This window comes from Tachysurus fulvidraco, chromosome 16 (assembly GCF_022655615.1).
Source record: "Tachysurus fulvidraco isolate hzauxx_2018 chromosome 16, HZAU_PFXX_2.0, whole genome shotgun sequence".
NCBI classification, from domain to species: Eukaryota; Metazoa; Chordata; class Actinopteri; order Siluriformes; family Bagridae; genus Tachysurus; species Tachysurus fulvidraco.
The window spans coordinates 287810-304200 of NC_062533.1; the positions used below are offsets into that span (position 1 = coordinate 287810).

A 16391-nucleotide genomic window follows, 5' to 3' on the forward strand; every position below is an offset into this window, starting at 1 on the left:
GCAGCGTGGAAACTTCTGCCAGGGGTGTCTCAGTGGGTCCTGAATACTGTGGAAAGGGGGTACAGGATCCAGTTTTCCTCCCGTCCTCCATGTTTCCAGGGTGTGTTGCCCACAAACGGAACTCCGGCTTTTACAGCCGATATTTTGTTGTTCCCAAGAAGGACAGGGGGCTGCGTCCGAGTCTGGACCTGCGGGCTCTGAACTGTACTCTGAAGACTTACAAGTTCAAGATGCTCACGCTCAAGATGATCGTGTCCCAGATCAGATCCGAGGACTGGTTTGTCACGATCGACCTCAAGGATGCTTATTTCCACATAAGCATTCTGCCGGAGCACAGGAAGTTCCTCAGGTTCGCTTTCGGCGAAGCGTACCAGTATCGTGTCCTTCCTTTTGGCCTAGCCCTTTCACCACGCACGTTCACGAAGTGCATAGATGCTGCCCTGGCACCATTGCATCTCCAGGGCATCCGTGTACTGAACTACCTGGACGACTGGCTCATTCTTGCCCAGTCGGAGGCTATGGCAGCCAGGCATCGAGATGCTGTGCTTGCCCACATGAGGTCCTTAGGACTCAGGCTGAACCCAGGAAAGTGTGTGCTTTCTCCTTCTCAGAGAACCACCTTTCTGGGGGTGGTTTGGGACTCCACCACGATGCGGGCACATCTGTCTCCCATCCGGGTGGCCTCCATTTTGTCGGCAGTGAAAGCTATTCGGCTAGGCCGCAGCCTCTCTGTTGCCGAGGCACAGAGGGTGCTCGGACTCATTTCAGCAGCAGCCAACGTTATTCCTTTGGGTCTGCTTCACATGAGGCCATTCCAGCTCTGGCTCAAGGGGGCGGGCTTTCATCCTCGCAGGCATCCCCTCAGGGTTATACGGGTTACGCGCCATGGGCTTCGTACCCTCCTTATGTGGAAAAGACCCCGGTTCTTGGCCTTGGGTCCCATTCTAGGGGCGTGTCACCGTCGCAGGACTCTTTCGACGGACGCCTCGCTTTCGGGCTGGGGCGCAGCCTTAGATGGCCGCCCGGCCCAGGGTCTATGGGAGAGCCCCTGTCTCTCATGGCACATAAATTGCCTGGAGATGAGGGCTGTGTTCCTAGCATTGCAACACTTTCTCCCGCACCTGGAGGGCTGTCATGTCCTAGTGCGAACAGACAGCACCGCGGTGGTGTCCTATATCAACCATCAGGGCGGTCTGCGTTCACGCCCCCTGTTCAGGTTGGCGTGGCAGATTCTGCTCTGGGCAGAGACCAGGTTTCTTTCGCTAAGAGCGTTTTTTATCCCCGGGAGGCAGACTTCCTGTCGAGGCAGGTGCTGAGGCCCGGGGAGTGGCGTCTTCACCCTCACGTGGTGAAGCGAATCTGGCAGATTTTCGGCCGGGCGGAAGTGGATTTTTCGCCTCAGAGGAGTCGACCCACTGTCCGCTGTGGTTCTCCCTCTCTCACCCGGCCCCGTTGGGCCTGGATGCCCTGGTATGGACGTGGCCGAGGCTCCGTCTGTACGCCTTTCCCCCGGTAGCTCTGCTCCCGCAAGTCCTAGCCAGAGTGCGCCACCACCGGGTCAACCTTCTCCTAGTTGCCCCCCGTTGGCCCTCTCGGGTTTGGTTCACGGACCTAGTCTCCCTCCTGAACGGCACTCCATGGGAGGTTCCCGTCAGGAGGGATCTCCTCTCTCAGGCGCAGTGGGCAATTCTTCACCCCCGCCCCGAGATGTGGAAGCTTTGGGTCTGGCCCCTGAGGGGGACCAGCTCCTAGACACAGGCCTCTCAACTGAGGTGACAGAGACTCTGCTGAATGCTAGGGCTCCCTCCACTAGGAAACTGTATGCTCTGGAGGCTTTTCCGCCTCTGGTGTGACGAGCACTCTCAGGATCCAGTTCACTGCCCGGTTGGTACAGTGCTGGAGTTCCTGCAGCCTTGCTTTTCTCGGGGCCTGTCCCCGTCTACTCTAAAGGTGTACGTGGCCGCAGTTGCCGCAAACCATGAACCTGTCCTTGGGGCCTCCTTGGGTAGGCACCCTTTGGTCTCTCGCTTTCTGCGTGGTGTCAGGCGGCTGAGGCCTTCCTCTAGGCCACGCCGTCCTTCCTGGGACCTCTCCGTGGTCCTGGAGGGGCTACTGGAAGCCCCCTTTGAGCCCTTGGAGTCAGCCTCTGAGAAGTTTCTGACCCTGAAGTCGGCTCTGCTTCTTGCCTTGGCCTCTCTCAGGAGAGTCAGGGATTTGCAGGCTTTGTCGATCGCCCCCGCCTGCCTAGAGTTTGCCCCCGGTATGTCCAAGGCTATCCTGCACCCCAGGCCAGGATATGTCCCTAAGGTGCCCAGGATGGCGGGATGTCCAATCATCCTGCAAGCCTACTGTCCCCCGCCCCATGAGTCGGCGGAGCAGGAGAGGCTGCACTTGCTTTGCCCGGTAAGGGCCCTGAGGACTTACGTCCACCGCTCTAGCTCGTGGCGTAACTCCTCTGCCCTTTTTGTCTGTTTTGGGGGCCGGAATAGGGGTAATCCAGTTTCCAAACAGCGCCTGGCGCACTGGGTGGTGGAGGCCTTTACTCAGGCCTATGAGGTGCGCGGTCATGCCTCACCTCTTGGCATCAGGGCCCACTCCACTAGGGGTATCGCCTCATCCAGTGCCTTGGCCAGGGGTGTCCCCATTGAAGATATTTGTGCTGCGGCAGGATGGTCCTCTCCGCACACCTTTATCAGATTCTATGACCTGGACTTGGACCCCACTCCAGGGTCCCAGGAACTGCGGGGCCTATGATGTGCTGTTCCCAGTCTGCTCGTGCTCTCTCACGGCCTCTGGCACAGTCATCGACTGGTGCGTGGCGGCGTGGGTATTGGCATTCCCATAGCGTCAGCACTGACGCAGCGTCGAGTTCCCTCAAAAGGGAACTACACCAGGTTACGTATGTAACCCGGTTCCCTGAGAGGGGAACGAGACGCTGCATTGCTGGCCACGCCCCAGGCATTCGTTCGCGCTTCCTTCAGACAAAGAGAGCTGGAGCAGCGTGACGTAGATGCCCTTATATGGACTTACTGGCGAGTAATTACTCCGTCACGTGTCCTTTCCGAGCCATTAAATGGCGTGTGTGCACACAGAGCTTCAGACACAACTTCCTCAAAGAAGCATTCCCATAGCGTCAGCACTGACGCAGCATCTCGTTCCCCTCTCAGGGAACCGGGTTACATAAGTAACCTGGTTTAGTTTTTCCTTGCCACTGCTGCCTGAGTCACCTCAGACTTGCTCATAGGGGAATAAATACATACACATTGTGAACTATATATATCTAATAATAACCTAGAATTTTTATTCTGTTAATTATTTTACTAGGCACAGGCTCCCCGTGACCCGAGGTAGTTTGGATAAAAAGCGGTAGAAAATGAATGAATGAATGAATGAATAATTATTTTACTTTTATTATTTGTTATCTCCTTTATCATTAATTATGCTGACCTTCTGGTCTATGTTTATGTTCTGTAAAGCTGCTTTGAGACAAAGTCTATTGTAAAAAGCTCTATACAGATAAACTTGAATTGAATATATATATATATATATATATATATATATATATATATATATATATATATATATATATATATATATATTCCAATGTCCCCAGAACTCTGAATTTTGTCTTTTAATGAAAATTATGTGACTTTGCAATGAATGCAGTAAATCAGAAACTCATTGAGAAATCATGCCATGTTACTAATCCTGTGCAGTGCAGGTTCTCAGGATGCATGTATTTAGTTCGCACAGGATTAGTGATCAGCCCACAATGAAAAAAAGGCATCCTTGGAAACCCTAGCCCTTGGCCCTTAGGATTCCTTCTGACCACAGATGAGCTCTTTTAGCAGGTCAGCTCGGTACACCTGCAAAACTGCAATTGTGTGCAGCACTGCACCAGCTTAACCTACAGGATTTTAGGCCTTCCGTAAAAGACTGAGGAGAATAAGCAAGCAGAATATAGGTCATTCCACAGCCTCAACATCACAGTATGGATGTCTGCGAAATTGAGAGATGCCTGCATGGATGTGGAAGGCAGTAGCAATTGTCAAGCCCACAGCGGACAATGCTAACCTTTCATAGGACCAATATAAGCTAAGCTTAGTTACAGCACATGAGAGCACCTCCAGGAGCTAGTCAAACACCAGAGAATGTGGTGGCAATCTGACTGCTGCTTGCTTCTCATTGCCCACATTGAGCTCCTAATTTGTCTAATTTGAAAAAAAAAATTAATAATTCCACACTCAATTCAGGAGAAATCATCCAAGCGAGCCCCCAAAGACAAAGTGGACAAATTAAAGCCAAGCGATTGGCTAACCAGCCAAATTGTTTTAGACAACAAGACAGACAATAGACACCAACATACACGGAGCGCTTCTTAAAGACAAAAAATCTGGAGTAATCTGACTTAGATGCCCTTATATTTACTTGCTGGTACAATCAAAAGAAGAAACAAAGCTTCAGCCCTGACCCAGCGTCGGGTTCCCTTCCCTAGGGTACTGCTATTGATTACAGAGGTCATCATGCATTCACAGTGTCGAAAATCTGGCTTTTCATGCAGTGTATCCACTCTATTTCTATATATTGTATCCTTTCTATTATATGGCTATGTTTGGCTGCTCATGCAAACCAGTTTCCCCAGTGGTTGTTAATAAAGTATCTACCTATGTGTCTACAGTGTCAGTTTGTATATGGATAAGGATATGAGTGCACAGGAATTATTTTCAGTGTTGCTCTTTTGAACTGATTGATGTAACTGAAAATGCATGGAAATGAATGGGATGTAATACTTTACAATGTACCTAGGAACTAGTTTCTGACATTATAAGCTGCCAATGGGAAGGGTTCAATTAGGATAGAAGGCAGAACTTGAAGGCTGAAACACCCAATCTACCATGCAGTCTGGGGTTTACAGAAAAGCATAAACTTTCTGAATCTTCTGAATTCTGACAAATCTGAACAAGTGAACTGAAACTAACGTCTGGGGAATGCTAAAGAGCATCAATATAAACACTAGATGCAACAAGCACAGTACTACAATTCAAGTCATGTTAAGCCAAGAAGCTTTTATTGTCATTTCAACCATTTATAGCTGATGCAATACAATGAGTGAAATGAGACAACGGTCCTTCAGGTCCATGGTGCTACATAGAACAAAGTCAGAGCTAAGTTAAGTTCCAGTTCCCAGAATATCAAACTAAATGTCTACTAAACGTGGTAGAGCATTTTCGTATTTAGCTCTCAAACTTTGGAATATTCTTGCTGATAGTGTTCAGGGCTCAGACACACTCTCCCAGATTGAATGTAAATTACAGACATATCTCTTTAGTCATACACACACATAATCTTGTGCTCTAATACATCTGATCGCATGCACATTATCATCTAGTGCTTGATAATATTATGAACAGCAGCTATGCTAATTCCTCTCCACTGCTTCTCTTTTTCTACCCATCCAGAGGTATCCAGAACCTGTACCAGCTCAAGTTGTGTTCTATGTTATGAAGATTTTGGACCTTCATTGAGATGAAGCCAACCCTGTGAGGCATTCTGCTTCATGAAGTATTTGGACATACTAAGAGGAGGTGCCAACTATGTGGTATTTAAGGACAACAAACTACGGTGGCCGAGAAGTTCAAAACACATTAACAAATCCGAAAACACAAAAATAATTCACACAACCCAGAAGAGGTTGTTATAGTTTGTGATTGGAACACTGTCCGATCACTGGACAAGACACCTGTCACTCAAGGTATACATGAAGTTCAACAGTCTGCCGCAGAGAAAAGTTGGAATGGATGCATGGAATGGATTACTGTGGAATAATTCTGTTATTTTCTTATATTTAAACGGAGAACTTTACACATTACACATAAGATTCCATACCTGTATATCGGTAAGTTTCCATTCACAAATGATACCTACCGTTTCCCGGTTGTCTAAGCGCTATACAAATAAAATTGAAATTGAATGCTTTATTTCTTCATGTTGGAGAGGAGAAACTGTGATTGAGTGTGTATGAAAGTGTTGAAGAATTTTTGAGTAATTGCCAAGGAACTACTTCCTTTTGATATCTAAGCTGTGTGTTCTACACTTTTTACAATGACATAACATTTGTAGTGAGCTCAAGGTTTTTGTTTAGAATCAAGTAAATGTAGTATTTTTACCAGGAATACTATTTGATGATACAGTGCATGGCAGCAGTATGTGCACTCTTAAACTTTGCTCTAGTGGTTCTCCTTCATCATAACACACTACACCCTTGAGCTTGCCCTGAGTGGCCCTGAGTGGGGCTTCCAACTTTACCTCACACTCCCTCTGAGCTCCCTTTAGCACTGCTTCATCCACTGTATATCAAGATATAATGAAAACCTGCACCATCAGTCTTTTGTCTTGCACCCAGATGAAAGTCATTAATTAATGATTAAAAAATAATAAGAATAAAAATCATATTTATTATATGATTGTTTCTGTATTATTTCTATTTACTATACCGATTTCTTGACACGAAGAAGTGTGGAGAGAAATTGTACTGTACTGTATGTGCTGCAGGAGTTAGAGTTATACAATTTGTTTTATGCTGCTCACAAGATTGCCAAGCTGTCATGACTCTAGTGCTTGGATCCAAATGCAGATTTAAATAAGAAAAATTTTTCTTGTTCTTGTTTTGTCATGTGTTTATATTTTGTTTACCTGGACATTATTTTAGTTCATGTCTTGTATCATCATGTGTATGTCATTAATTGTCTCCTTCATGTTTTCTGATTACTCTCATCTAATTTTCAGTTCACCCATAAAATAGGTTGTGTATGTAAACCGCTGTGTTTCTGTGGTAGACACAAAGTAATGTTCAACTGCTTCTCTCTAAGTAAAACACATTTTACTGCACCTGCATCTGTCTTTAACTTCATTTCATGACAATATGATGGACTAATTAGTGAAGATTCATGACATAAATCAATTAACTGTATTCTTTTGTCAGTGCTGCATATTTACAAACCTATCTTGAGGAGCCCATATCCATGTTTTAAATTAAACACAAAGTGCATTTGCAGGTGACTTTATCTTGAACTTGAAGTCCTGTCCTTCATTTCATCAGTCATTTCCTGTCAACCTCAGATTTCCATCCAATCTGATTTGTAAAGTAGAGAAAGTAGGCAGTGCTAGTCTTTAAGTAAAACACCTTTTACTGCACCTGCATCTGTCTTCAACCTCATTACGTGACAATGTGATGGACTAATTACTGAAGATTCATGACAAATCCATTAACTGTATTCTTTTTTCAGAAGTGCTGCAGATTTACAGACCTATCTTGAGGAGTTTAAGACCTATCCTCCATTTCATCAGTCATTTCCTGTCAACCTCAGATTTCCATCCAATCTGATTTGTAAAGTAGAGAAAGTAGGCAGTCCTGGTTTGCAGCATGTCATGAAGAGTAAAAGAGAATAAATATCAATGCTGGGTCATCAGATACCACAGAACGGATCTGAAAGACACTGAGATACGCTCAGATACAACACTGATAGTTTACCTCCTTCACATTTCAGGTATGTTATAATACTGAATTCTTAAGTTATTTCCTACCACTTGATGGGGAAAGTTTTCCAGAGCTTAACATGTGAGAATGCAATATTTGAAGGTAACAAACAAGGTATTAATGAAAAAGTTAATTCAATAAGAAATAAACAAATAAAAATTAACTATATATAAATGAGAGTTACACATGAAAAAACTCTAATGTATAAAATATTTAAAATTCATCATTGTTCAATGGAACTTTCTTGCTGAGTTTAAACCTGATGTAAAAAAATTTCACTGACTGACCGTTGAGTCTTAATAATCTTAATAAACTAATCTTAATAATAATAAATTAGGAGCTGTGAACATCTGAACACTTCACACAGGACACAGAGCAGAGTGAAGATGAACTTTAATATTCACTAATGTATTTCCAATCTTTACTTTAATAAATATTTCATTATCAGTTTATCATTTATGATGTTTTATTTGTTGTATTCCTCATGTTTATAAAAGTAATGATGTAATCCATTTTAAATTGTGACTATAAATAAATCCTGTACCCAGTCCTGAACATCTGTGATATTTGGAAATAGAAATTTAAATATTAATACAATACAGTAAATTCATACTGAACTGTAATAATGTTAATATTAAATACTAAAATGTTAAATGTGCTACATGATGTGAAGGTAAAGCATTGTATTTTATTTATAAATAATTATAAATATTTATTAAAATTATGATTCATAATTAAAACCATTACTTGTATAATGTCACCGTCGGCGCACCTGCCCAGCCTCCCAACCGGCAACTCAGAGAAACCTCGCCGGAATATTAGGCACTTCCGGACTGCCATTCCCATAAAGCCCCGCGCCGGACTAATTACACCACTAGCTGTTTCCCATTTCCCACACTATAAAGAACAAACTTGAACTTTCCCCCAGTGCAAAGTCTTGACTAGCTTTTGCTGTCATTCTGAGCGATTCCTTGTTGCGATTCTGATTCTGGTTTTGATTCTGTTTTGTACTTTGATCCTCTGATTGTTTGCTGCCTGCCCTGACCTTCTGCCTGCCTTTTCGTTTATGATTTTTGCCTGCCCTTCGATATTGTTCTGCCGTGTTTTTGAACCTGCCTGTCTGTCTCCGATTTGTTAATAAAAAAACGCTGCACATGGATCACCAGCCCTACGACTCCTCCTTACATACTGTTATAAAAACTTCTTCACTTCCCGAGTCTTGTAACATAAATTTGTCTTGAATCTCCTTCTGTTCTACATTGTTGTTCATTTGTTAATGAAGTCATGTGTGTTTTGTTTTGATTTGTGTCTTAGTCTCTGCCCCTGTCTTGTCATTGCCTGTTTCCTTCATGTATCATGATTAAACTCACTTGTTTTCATTTTCCTTACTGATTTATGTATCTATTTAAACCCTCATATTCAGCCTGTGCTTTGCTCTGTGTGATCATAGTCTGGTTCAGATCTGTCTATTACCTGCTGTTTTAATTCAATTAAATTCAATTCAATTCAAGTTTATTTGTATAGCGCTTTTTACAATAGACATTGTCTCAAAGCGGCTTTACAGAACATAAACATAGAGCAGAAGGTAAACATAAGGAATGATAAAGGAAATAACAAATAATGAAAGTAAAAGAATTGACATCATAAAAAATTCTAGATTATTATTAGGTATATATAGTTCACAATATGTATGTATTTATTCCCCTATGAGCAAGTCTGAGGTGACTCAGGCAGCAGTGGCAAGGAAAAACTCCCTTAAATTGGTAAAGGAAGAAACCTTGAGAGGAACCGGACTCCAGGGAGAACCCATCCTCATATGGGTGACACTGGGGGTGTGATTGTAATATACAGTTAAATGTTGTATTGGTGTAAGGATCATGAACTTCGGATCTCCTTAGTGTCACAGAGTCTAACTGGAGATGTCTCAGGATCCTTAGAGTCGGCCTCGGCTCAGTGGACGTCCAAAGGCTTCGTCCCATAGAGGACGTTGGGAGCTGGTACAGTGTCTGGATGCCTCGGGATGGGTACAAAGAGAGAAGCAGTGGAAAGGGATTAACATATCTGCTGTTCATAAAAATGTGCAGGTCTGATGTACTAGTGCATGATACTACATGATCTACATTTAAACTGGGAAAGTGTGTCTGAGCCCAAACACTATCAGGAAGACTATTCCAAAGTTTGGGAGCTAAATAAGAAAACGCTCTACCACCTTTAGTAGACTTAGATATTCTGGGAACTAGCAGAAGTCCTGAGTTTTGTGATCTCAGAAAGCATGAAGGATTGTAACGTGTTAGAAGACTAGTTAGATACATGGGAGCTAAACCATTAAGAGCCTTGTACGTAAGTAGCAGCAGTTTGTAATCAGTTCTAAACTTAACTTAACTGGGGTTATATGGTCATACTTTCTTGTCCTAGTGAGAACTCTGGCAGCTGCATTTTGGACTAACCTTTAACCTATTTATTAAAGATGCAGGACAACCACCTAGTAATGCATTACAATAGTCCAGTCTAGAGGTCATGAAGGCATGAACTAGCTTCTCAGCATCAGATACAGACAGGATGTTTCTCAGCTTGGCAATATTTCTAAGGTGGAAGAAGGCTGTTTTGGTAGTATGGGTGATATGATTTTTAAAAGACCAGTTGCTGTCTAATATGACACCAGGTCTTTCACTGTCGAGCTACTAGTAACAGTACATCCCTCTAAATGGGAGTTAAGTTGTTAGAGTTTCTGTGTACTGGTTTTTGGACCTATAAGTAGTATTTCTGTCTTATCAGAGTTTAACAATAGAAAGTTGCAGCTCATCCAGTCTTTTATCTCTCTAAGGCATTGAGTTAATTTGGACACTGTGGCTATTTCATCTGGTTTTGATGAGATATATAACTGTGTCATCAGTATAACAATGGAAACTAATCCCATGTCTTATAATAATGTTCCCTAATGGAAGCATGTATATCGAGAAAAAGCAGAGGTCCTAGAACTGATCCTTGAGGGACCCCATAATTAACTGGTAATAAACTGGAGGATTCACCATTTAATTCTACAAAGTGGTATCGGTCTGACAGGTAGGATCTAAACCAACTTAAAGCCTGTCCATGAATACCTGTGTAATTTTGTAAGCGATCTAGAAGAATCTTGTGGTCTATAGTGTCAATTGCAGCACTAAGGTCAAGTAGAACTAATAAGGACATACAGTCTTGGTCCGAAGCTAAGAACAAGTCGTTTGTAACTTTAACAAGTGCAGTTTCTGTGCTATGATGGGGCCTGAAACCTGACTGAAACTCTTCAAGGATGTTGTTCTCCTGTAAGAAGGAGCTCAGTTGAACAGACACAACCTTTTCAAGTATTTTAGACATAAACGGAAGGTGGGAGATAGGTCTGTAATTTGATAGTTCATTAGGATCTAAGTTAGGTTTTTTGATGAGTGGCCTAATAACTGCCAACTTAAAAGACTTTGGGACATAACCTAAAGATAACGAGGAGTTAATGATATTAAGAAGATGCTCACCAGCTTTATGTAACACTTCTTTCAGTAGTTTAGTTGGGATGGGGTCTAGTGAACATGTTGTTGATTTAGCTGTAGTAATAAGTTTATCTAACTCTTCCTGTCCTATACTTGTAAAGCTGTGTAAAGCCTTAGGTGAGATTGTGTCACTGGTTGCTCTCATATGTTGATCGTCACCTATTTTATTCCTGATACTTTCGATTTTATCAGTGAAGAATTTCATAAAGTCCTCACTACTGAAATGTGATGGAATAGTGTGTTCAGATTTCTGTTTTTTTGTTAAACTAGCCACTGTGCTAAATAAAAACCTGGGATTGTTCTGGTTATTTTCTATGAGTTTGCTCAGGTGCTCAGCCCTAGCAGATTTTAGAGCCTGTCTATAGCTGGACATACTGTCCTTATACGCAATTCTAAAAACCTCTAATTTAGTTTTTCTCCATTTCCGTTCGATGTTACGGGTCTCCCTCTTGAGGGTGTGAGTATGACTATTATACCATTGTGCAAGTGTTTTATCTCTAACCTTTTGTAATCTGACTGGGGCAACAGTGTCTAATGTGCTAGTGAATATAGCGCCTATGCTGTTAGTCATTACATCTAGGTCATTTGTGTTTAAGGGTACAGTAAGAAGTCCAGACAGATCAGGCAGGTTATTTGTGAATCTGTCTTTGGTGGTCGGAATAATGGTTCTCCCGAGTCGATAACGTGGTCTGTTCTACAGGTAGTGTGTATGTTATGAGGTAATGGTCTGTGATGTCATCACTTTGAGGTATGATATCTATATCAGTGACATCTATTCTGTGTGATATTATTAAATCTAGTGTGTGATTACGTCGATGAGTTGCACTAGTGATGTTTTGTTTGAGCCCAAGTGAGTTTAGTAAGTCCGTAAATGTGAGTCCTAAAGCGTCGTTTGTGTCGTCAACATGAATGTTAAAGTCTCCTACAATTAATGCTTTGTCAAAGTTAACCAGTAGGTCTGAGAGAAAATCTGTGAATTCTCTAAGAAAAACTGTGTAGGGCCCTGGGGGTCTGTACACGGTCACTAGAGCAAGAGACATCAGGGATTTCTTCGTGTGCAGGTGCGATAGTGTAACATTAAGGACAAGCACTTCAAAAGAACTAAATCTATGCTGTGTTCTCTGGGTAACGGTGAGGTAATCACTAAGGATAGTGGCGACACCTTTTATAACCCGTCTTTTCATTTGCTCTCATTTGGATTTGTTTTCAGATATAATGAATGATCTCCTGTACGTGTGCACACAGTCTGCCTCTGTTTTTCTGACAGTGGCAGAAAAATGGGGGGTGTCTTCGAGATAAAATTCAGACCCAAATTCAAGGATAGCTAAAAACATCATTTGTTAAATATAACATAGAAACACAACACAAACAAAATCGGGAAGCATTGGGGAAAAGAAACACACAAAGACAATACAAAGACAAGGATTGATAAGGAAGACAATTAGACACATAAGGAACAGGTGTGCTGAGCTGGAAAGGAATAGACAAGGGTGGGACAGACATGTGAACACAAAATGTAAACAAAATCACATGGCAAAAATCCTGGGCTAGATCCTGACAGACAATTTAAAATAAAATAAACTTTAATGTGAACTTAGAAAAACACAGCTTGAGGAATGATATTGTAACGAAGCGTCAGGAGATGGAGGATCCATATGCATGCTTTATTCGGAAATCGTAGTACAACAGGTGGGGGTCAGAGCCGGCAAACACAACAATGTAGAGAGCAAATAATCAGAATAGGTAAACACGGAAAACAGGTCGGGGCAGGCAGCAAACAATCAGAGAATCAGAGTATCAAACAGAGTCAAAAACCGGAAAACAGAATAACAACCAGAAAACGCTCAGAATGACAGTAAACACTAGTCGAGACTTCGCACTGGGGAAAGGTTCAAGTTCAGTTTTTATAGCGTGGGAAATGGGAAACATCTGGTGGTGTAATCATGACAGGAGTAGTGGATTGTGGGGGATGTAGTCAGGAAGTCGCTAAAACTTGGGTGAAGGTTCCCTCTGGTGGCGGTCGGGAGATGTGGCAGATGTTTCATTCATAACAGATATACTTACATTATTAACTGATCTGTGTTTAAATTCAGTTATAATCATATATAGTGATGTGGTACTTACAGTTATCAGTTTTACTGCTGATCAGAACTGCTGAGGGATTTTAATCACATTTCTTTTGTCTTAGTGAGTTTATCTACACATCAGTAATGGAGCAGTGTCTCTACATACTCCTGTTTTTAACAGGTGAGAGAAGTGTGTGTGTGTGTGTGTGTGTGTGTGTGTGTGTGTGTGTGTGTGTGTGTGTGTGTGTGTTTTTCTGCTGATTTAAAATAATTTCGTGTTTTGTACCAAAGAAATATTAAATGAAAAAAAAAGATTGCACAATCAAATAAAGGAAATTATTAGAAGAGTTAATAAGTAAAAATAGTGACTGAACTAATATTGCATAAAATGTTTAAAATTTATCCACAGTTCCTCTCGTCCTGTCTGTCCCTCGTCAGTACTATCTGATCCAGCAGGGGAAAAACTGGAGTGATGCTCAGGCTTATTGCAGATCCACACACACTGACCTGGCTATCATCGACAGTAATGACAACATGGTCCGACTTCAGAATGAAGCACAGAGACATCAATTCAGTTCCAGTGCTTGGATTGGACTCTATAATCCCATCAACAGCTGGCACTGGTCCATGGGGAATGTGTCAGTAGGAGCTTCATGGTGGAAACCAGGTGAACCCAACAACATTGGTGGACATGAGGAGTGTGGTATGACTTCTCCCTCGGGTTGGGCGGATGTGATCTGTACTAAGTTAATCCCCACTGTCTGTTTTGATGGTATGGATCTACATATTAAATCACTTTACTATTTGTCAGTAGAGAATGCCGTTTTGTAAAAGAAATTCAGAACAGTTTGTTTTTAATATGCTAAATGAATTAAAGTACAATATTTCTTGAAGTGAAGTATTCAAAAGAATAACTTGGAACACATTTCAGACACTTATCTTTATGAACTTTGACATTTCAGACAATTAGAAAATACTTGTTCAGTCTAACCAGGTTTACATATAAGCCAATTTCTTGCTGTTCTGTCAGCAATTTTTGAGAAAATTTTTGAGTTTTAATCTTGTAATCTGTTAATTTTCAATTATTTTTATAATTTTATATTATATAATGTTATCATTTTAATTTTTGTAAACTTTTAATTTTGGAAGCATTAACATTGCCTTAATACTCACATTTCATCATGTGTTTTTTGTTCTCACAGTCAGTAAAACTGGAAATCGGAGGTACATTTTCATTTCTACTACTATGACATGGCTTGAAGCTCAGACTTACTGTAGACAGCATCACACAGACTTGGCCAGCTCAAGAGATGCAATTGAAGACTCAGTTATAAAGGCACTGACCACTGGATGGACTTCGTTTGGTCTGTTCAGAGACTCCTGGAAGTGGACAGACCAAACCAATTTCTCTACCATCAGCTGGATGACCGGAAAACCTGATAATGCCCTCGGGAATGAAAACTGTGGTTATATAAATAACAGTCAGGCTGTTGATGCTCTGTGTTCAGACATAATGCCTTTCTTTTGTTACTCAGGTGAGTTAATGTTTTATTCTGTCTTACATTTTAGAAAATTTAATGGAGTCCAGTATGATGATGTAATTGTGTGTTATTGTTTGTATTTCTGCATTTAGATGTCACAGGAAAACAACAAACATTAAGAGTGAAGGTCCAATCTGATAAGGATGTGAATGATCCTGCAGTGATGACGGCCATCTTGGAGCAGGTGGGTCTCATAATGTACATTTCCTAGTATTCATCAAACTCATAATGTACATTTCCTAGTATTCATCAAACTCTGACACATATAAACTGTATTGTAATCAGATTCTGACTGTTGTATTCAGTTTCTGTATCATTTCCTACAGGTGAGTCTCTATCCTGCATTATTTAGTAATAAAAGTCTTATTCTGTTCGTCAGATCAACCAGAAACTGAAGGATCATTCAGGGAAAGAGAACATCACAGTCAAATGGCGTAAACAATCAGATGGAGTTGTGTTTCACAAGCTGAAAGAAGAAAAAACACTACAGTAGCAAATAATAAGTGTGACATCTAAATCTGTTACATCTAAGTTATCTTTAAATGCTATTTACTACATAACTTATAGGGTGTTTCAGATGAATGTTTATATCATAAAAAATGGGTCTATCGCATAGCTTAATTTGACATATGTTGATATAACCAACTTAAATTTACAGCAATAAGTGGAAAGTTTTACGTAATCAACAAATGGTTAATACAAAGCACAAGCTTTTTCTTGCAGTTACTTTGTTTAAATGCTATTTGCTGCATAACTTAAAGGGTATTACAGATGAATGTTTATAACATAAAAAATGGGTCGATATTGCATAACATAACCCTCCTGCAGACCTCGTCTGAATTCCTATGCAAATTGGGAGCGCCAACTTGACCTTGTCTGTTTTGACTGCTTATATAAAAAAAATGAAGTATATATGATAGCCTTTTTTTCACCTTTATTGTCTAACTTGTTTAAAACATATTAACATATATTTTGCAAAAAAAATTTAATATTTGGTATAATAAACCTCATTAATTTGCAAAAATGCCTCATTATTATTTTCTCTCTAGAGGCACAAAAGTTAATGCACAATTACAGGCTGGTATATGTCATATATGTATATATTTCTATAAATATCTCTAAAATAAATGAATAAAGTTACTTAATAAAATCTCTTAATGTCACTTATGTTATGTTATGCCTAACTTGAACTGTGATTTCCTATTTTACATTATTTGAGTAAATGTAGGCAACATATAATAATAAGAAGAAGAACAAATGTTAATTTAAAAATCCCATAGCCAAAAGTGTTTCATACGTCTTTATAATTATAATTTATTGTGGATGTTTTCTCACAATTCTGATGTAATGTGAAGTAAAATAAAAAATGTTAAATTTTTAAATGTAAATTAATAATGTAAACATGTTATACAATCTTAAAAAACCTTTCAGTGTTTAAGAGAAACAGTAGTCTTATGCGCCACCTGGTGGATATTCTGTGAAGCGAAACACATTAAGGTGATTACAATTCTGATGTAATGTGAAGTAAAATAAAAAATGTTACATTTTTAAATGTAAATTAATAATGTAAACATGTTATACAATCTTAAAAAACCTTTCAGTGTTTAAGAGAAACAGTGGTCTTATGCGCCACCTGGTGGATATTCTGTGAAGCGAAACACATTAAGGTGATTGCTAAGATAGCCCCTATCTGTACTTTTAACAGTGTAGAATAGGGCATAATTAG

At 40.7% G+C, this 16391-nt stretch overlaps 1 protein-coding gene across 1 annotated transcript in view; it reads left to right on the top strand.

Moving 5' to 3' along the window:
- The first annotated feature begins 11745 nt into the window (after positions 1-11745).
- Positions 11746-16391, top strand: part of LOC125139065 (putative C-type lectin domain family 20 member A) — a 54316-nt gene continuing 49670 nt past the window's right edge. Inside the window, exons 1-5 of the mRNA XM_047801939.1 lie at positions 11746-11806; positions 13247-13305; positions 13534-13896; positions 14327-14659; positions 14758-14849. Of these exons, the coding sequence (XP_047657895.1) occupies positions 11781-11806; positions 13247-13305; positions 13534-13896; positions 14327-14659; positions 14758-14849 (873 nt within the window). The 5' untranslated portion in view covers positions 11746-11780. The remainder of the gene's footprint in view (positions 11807-13246; positions 13306-13533; positions 13897-14326; positions 14660-14757; positions 14850-16391) is intronic.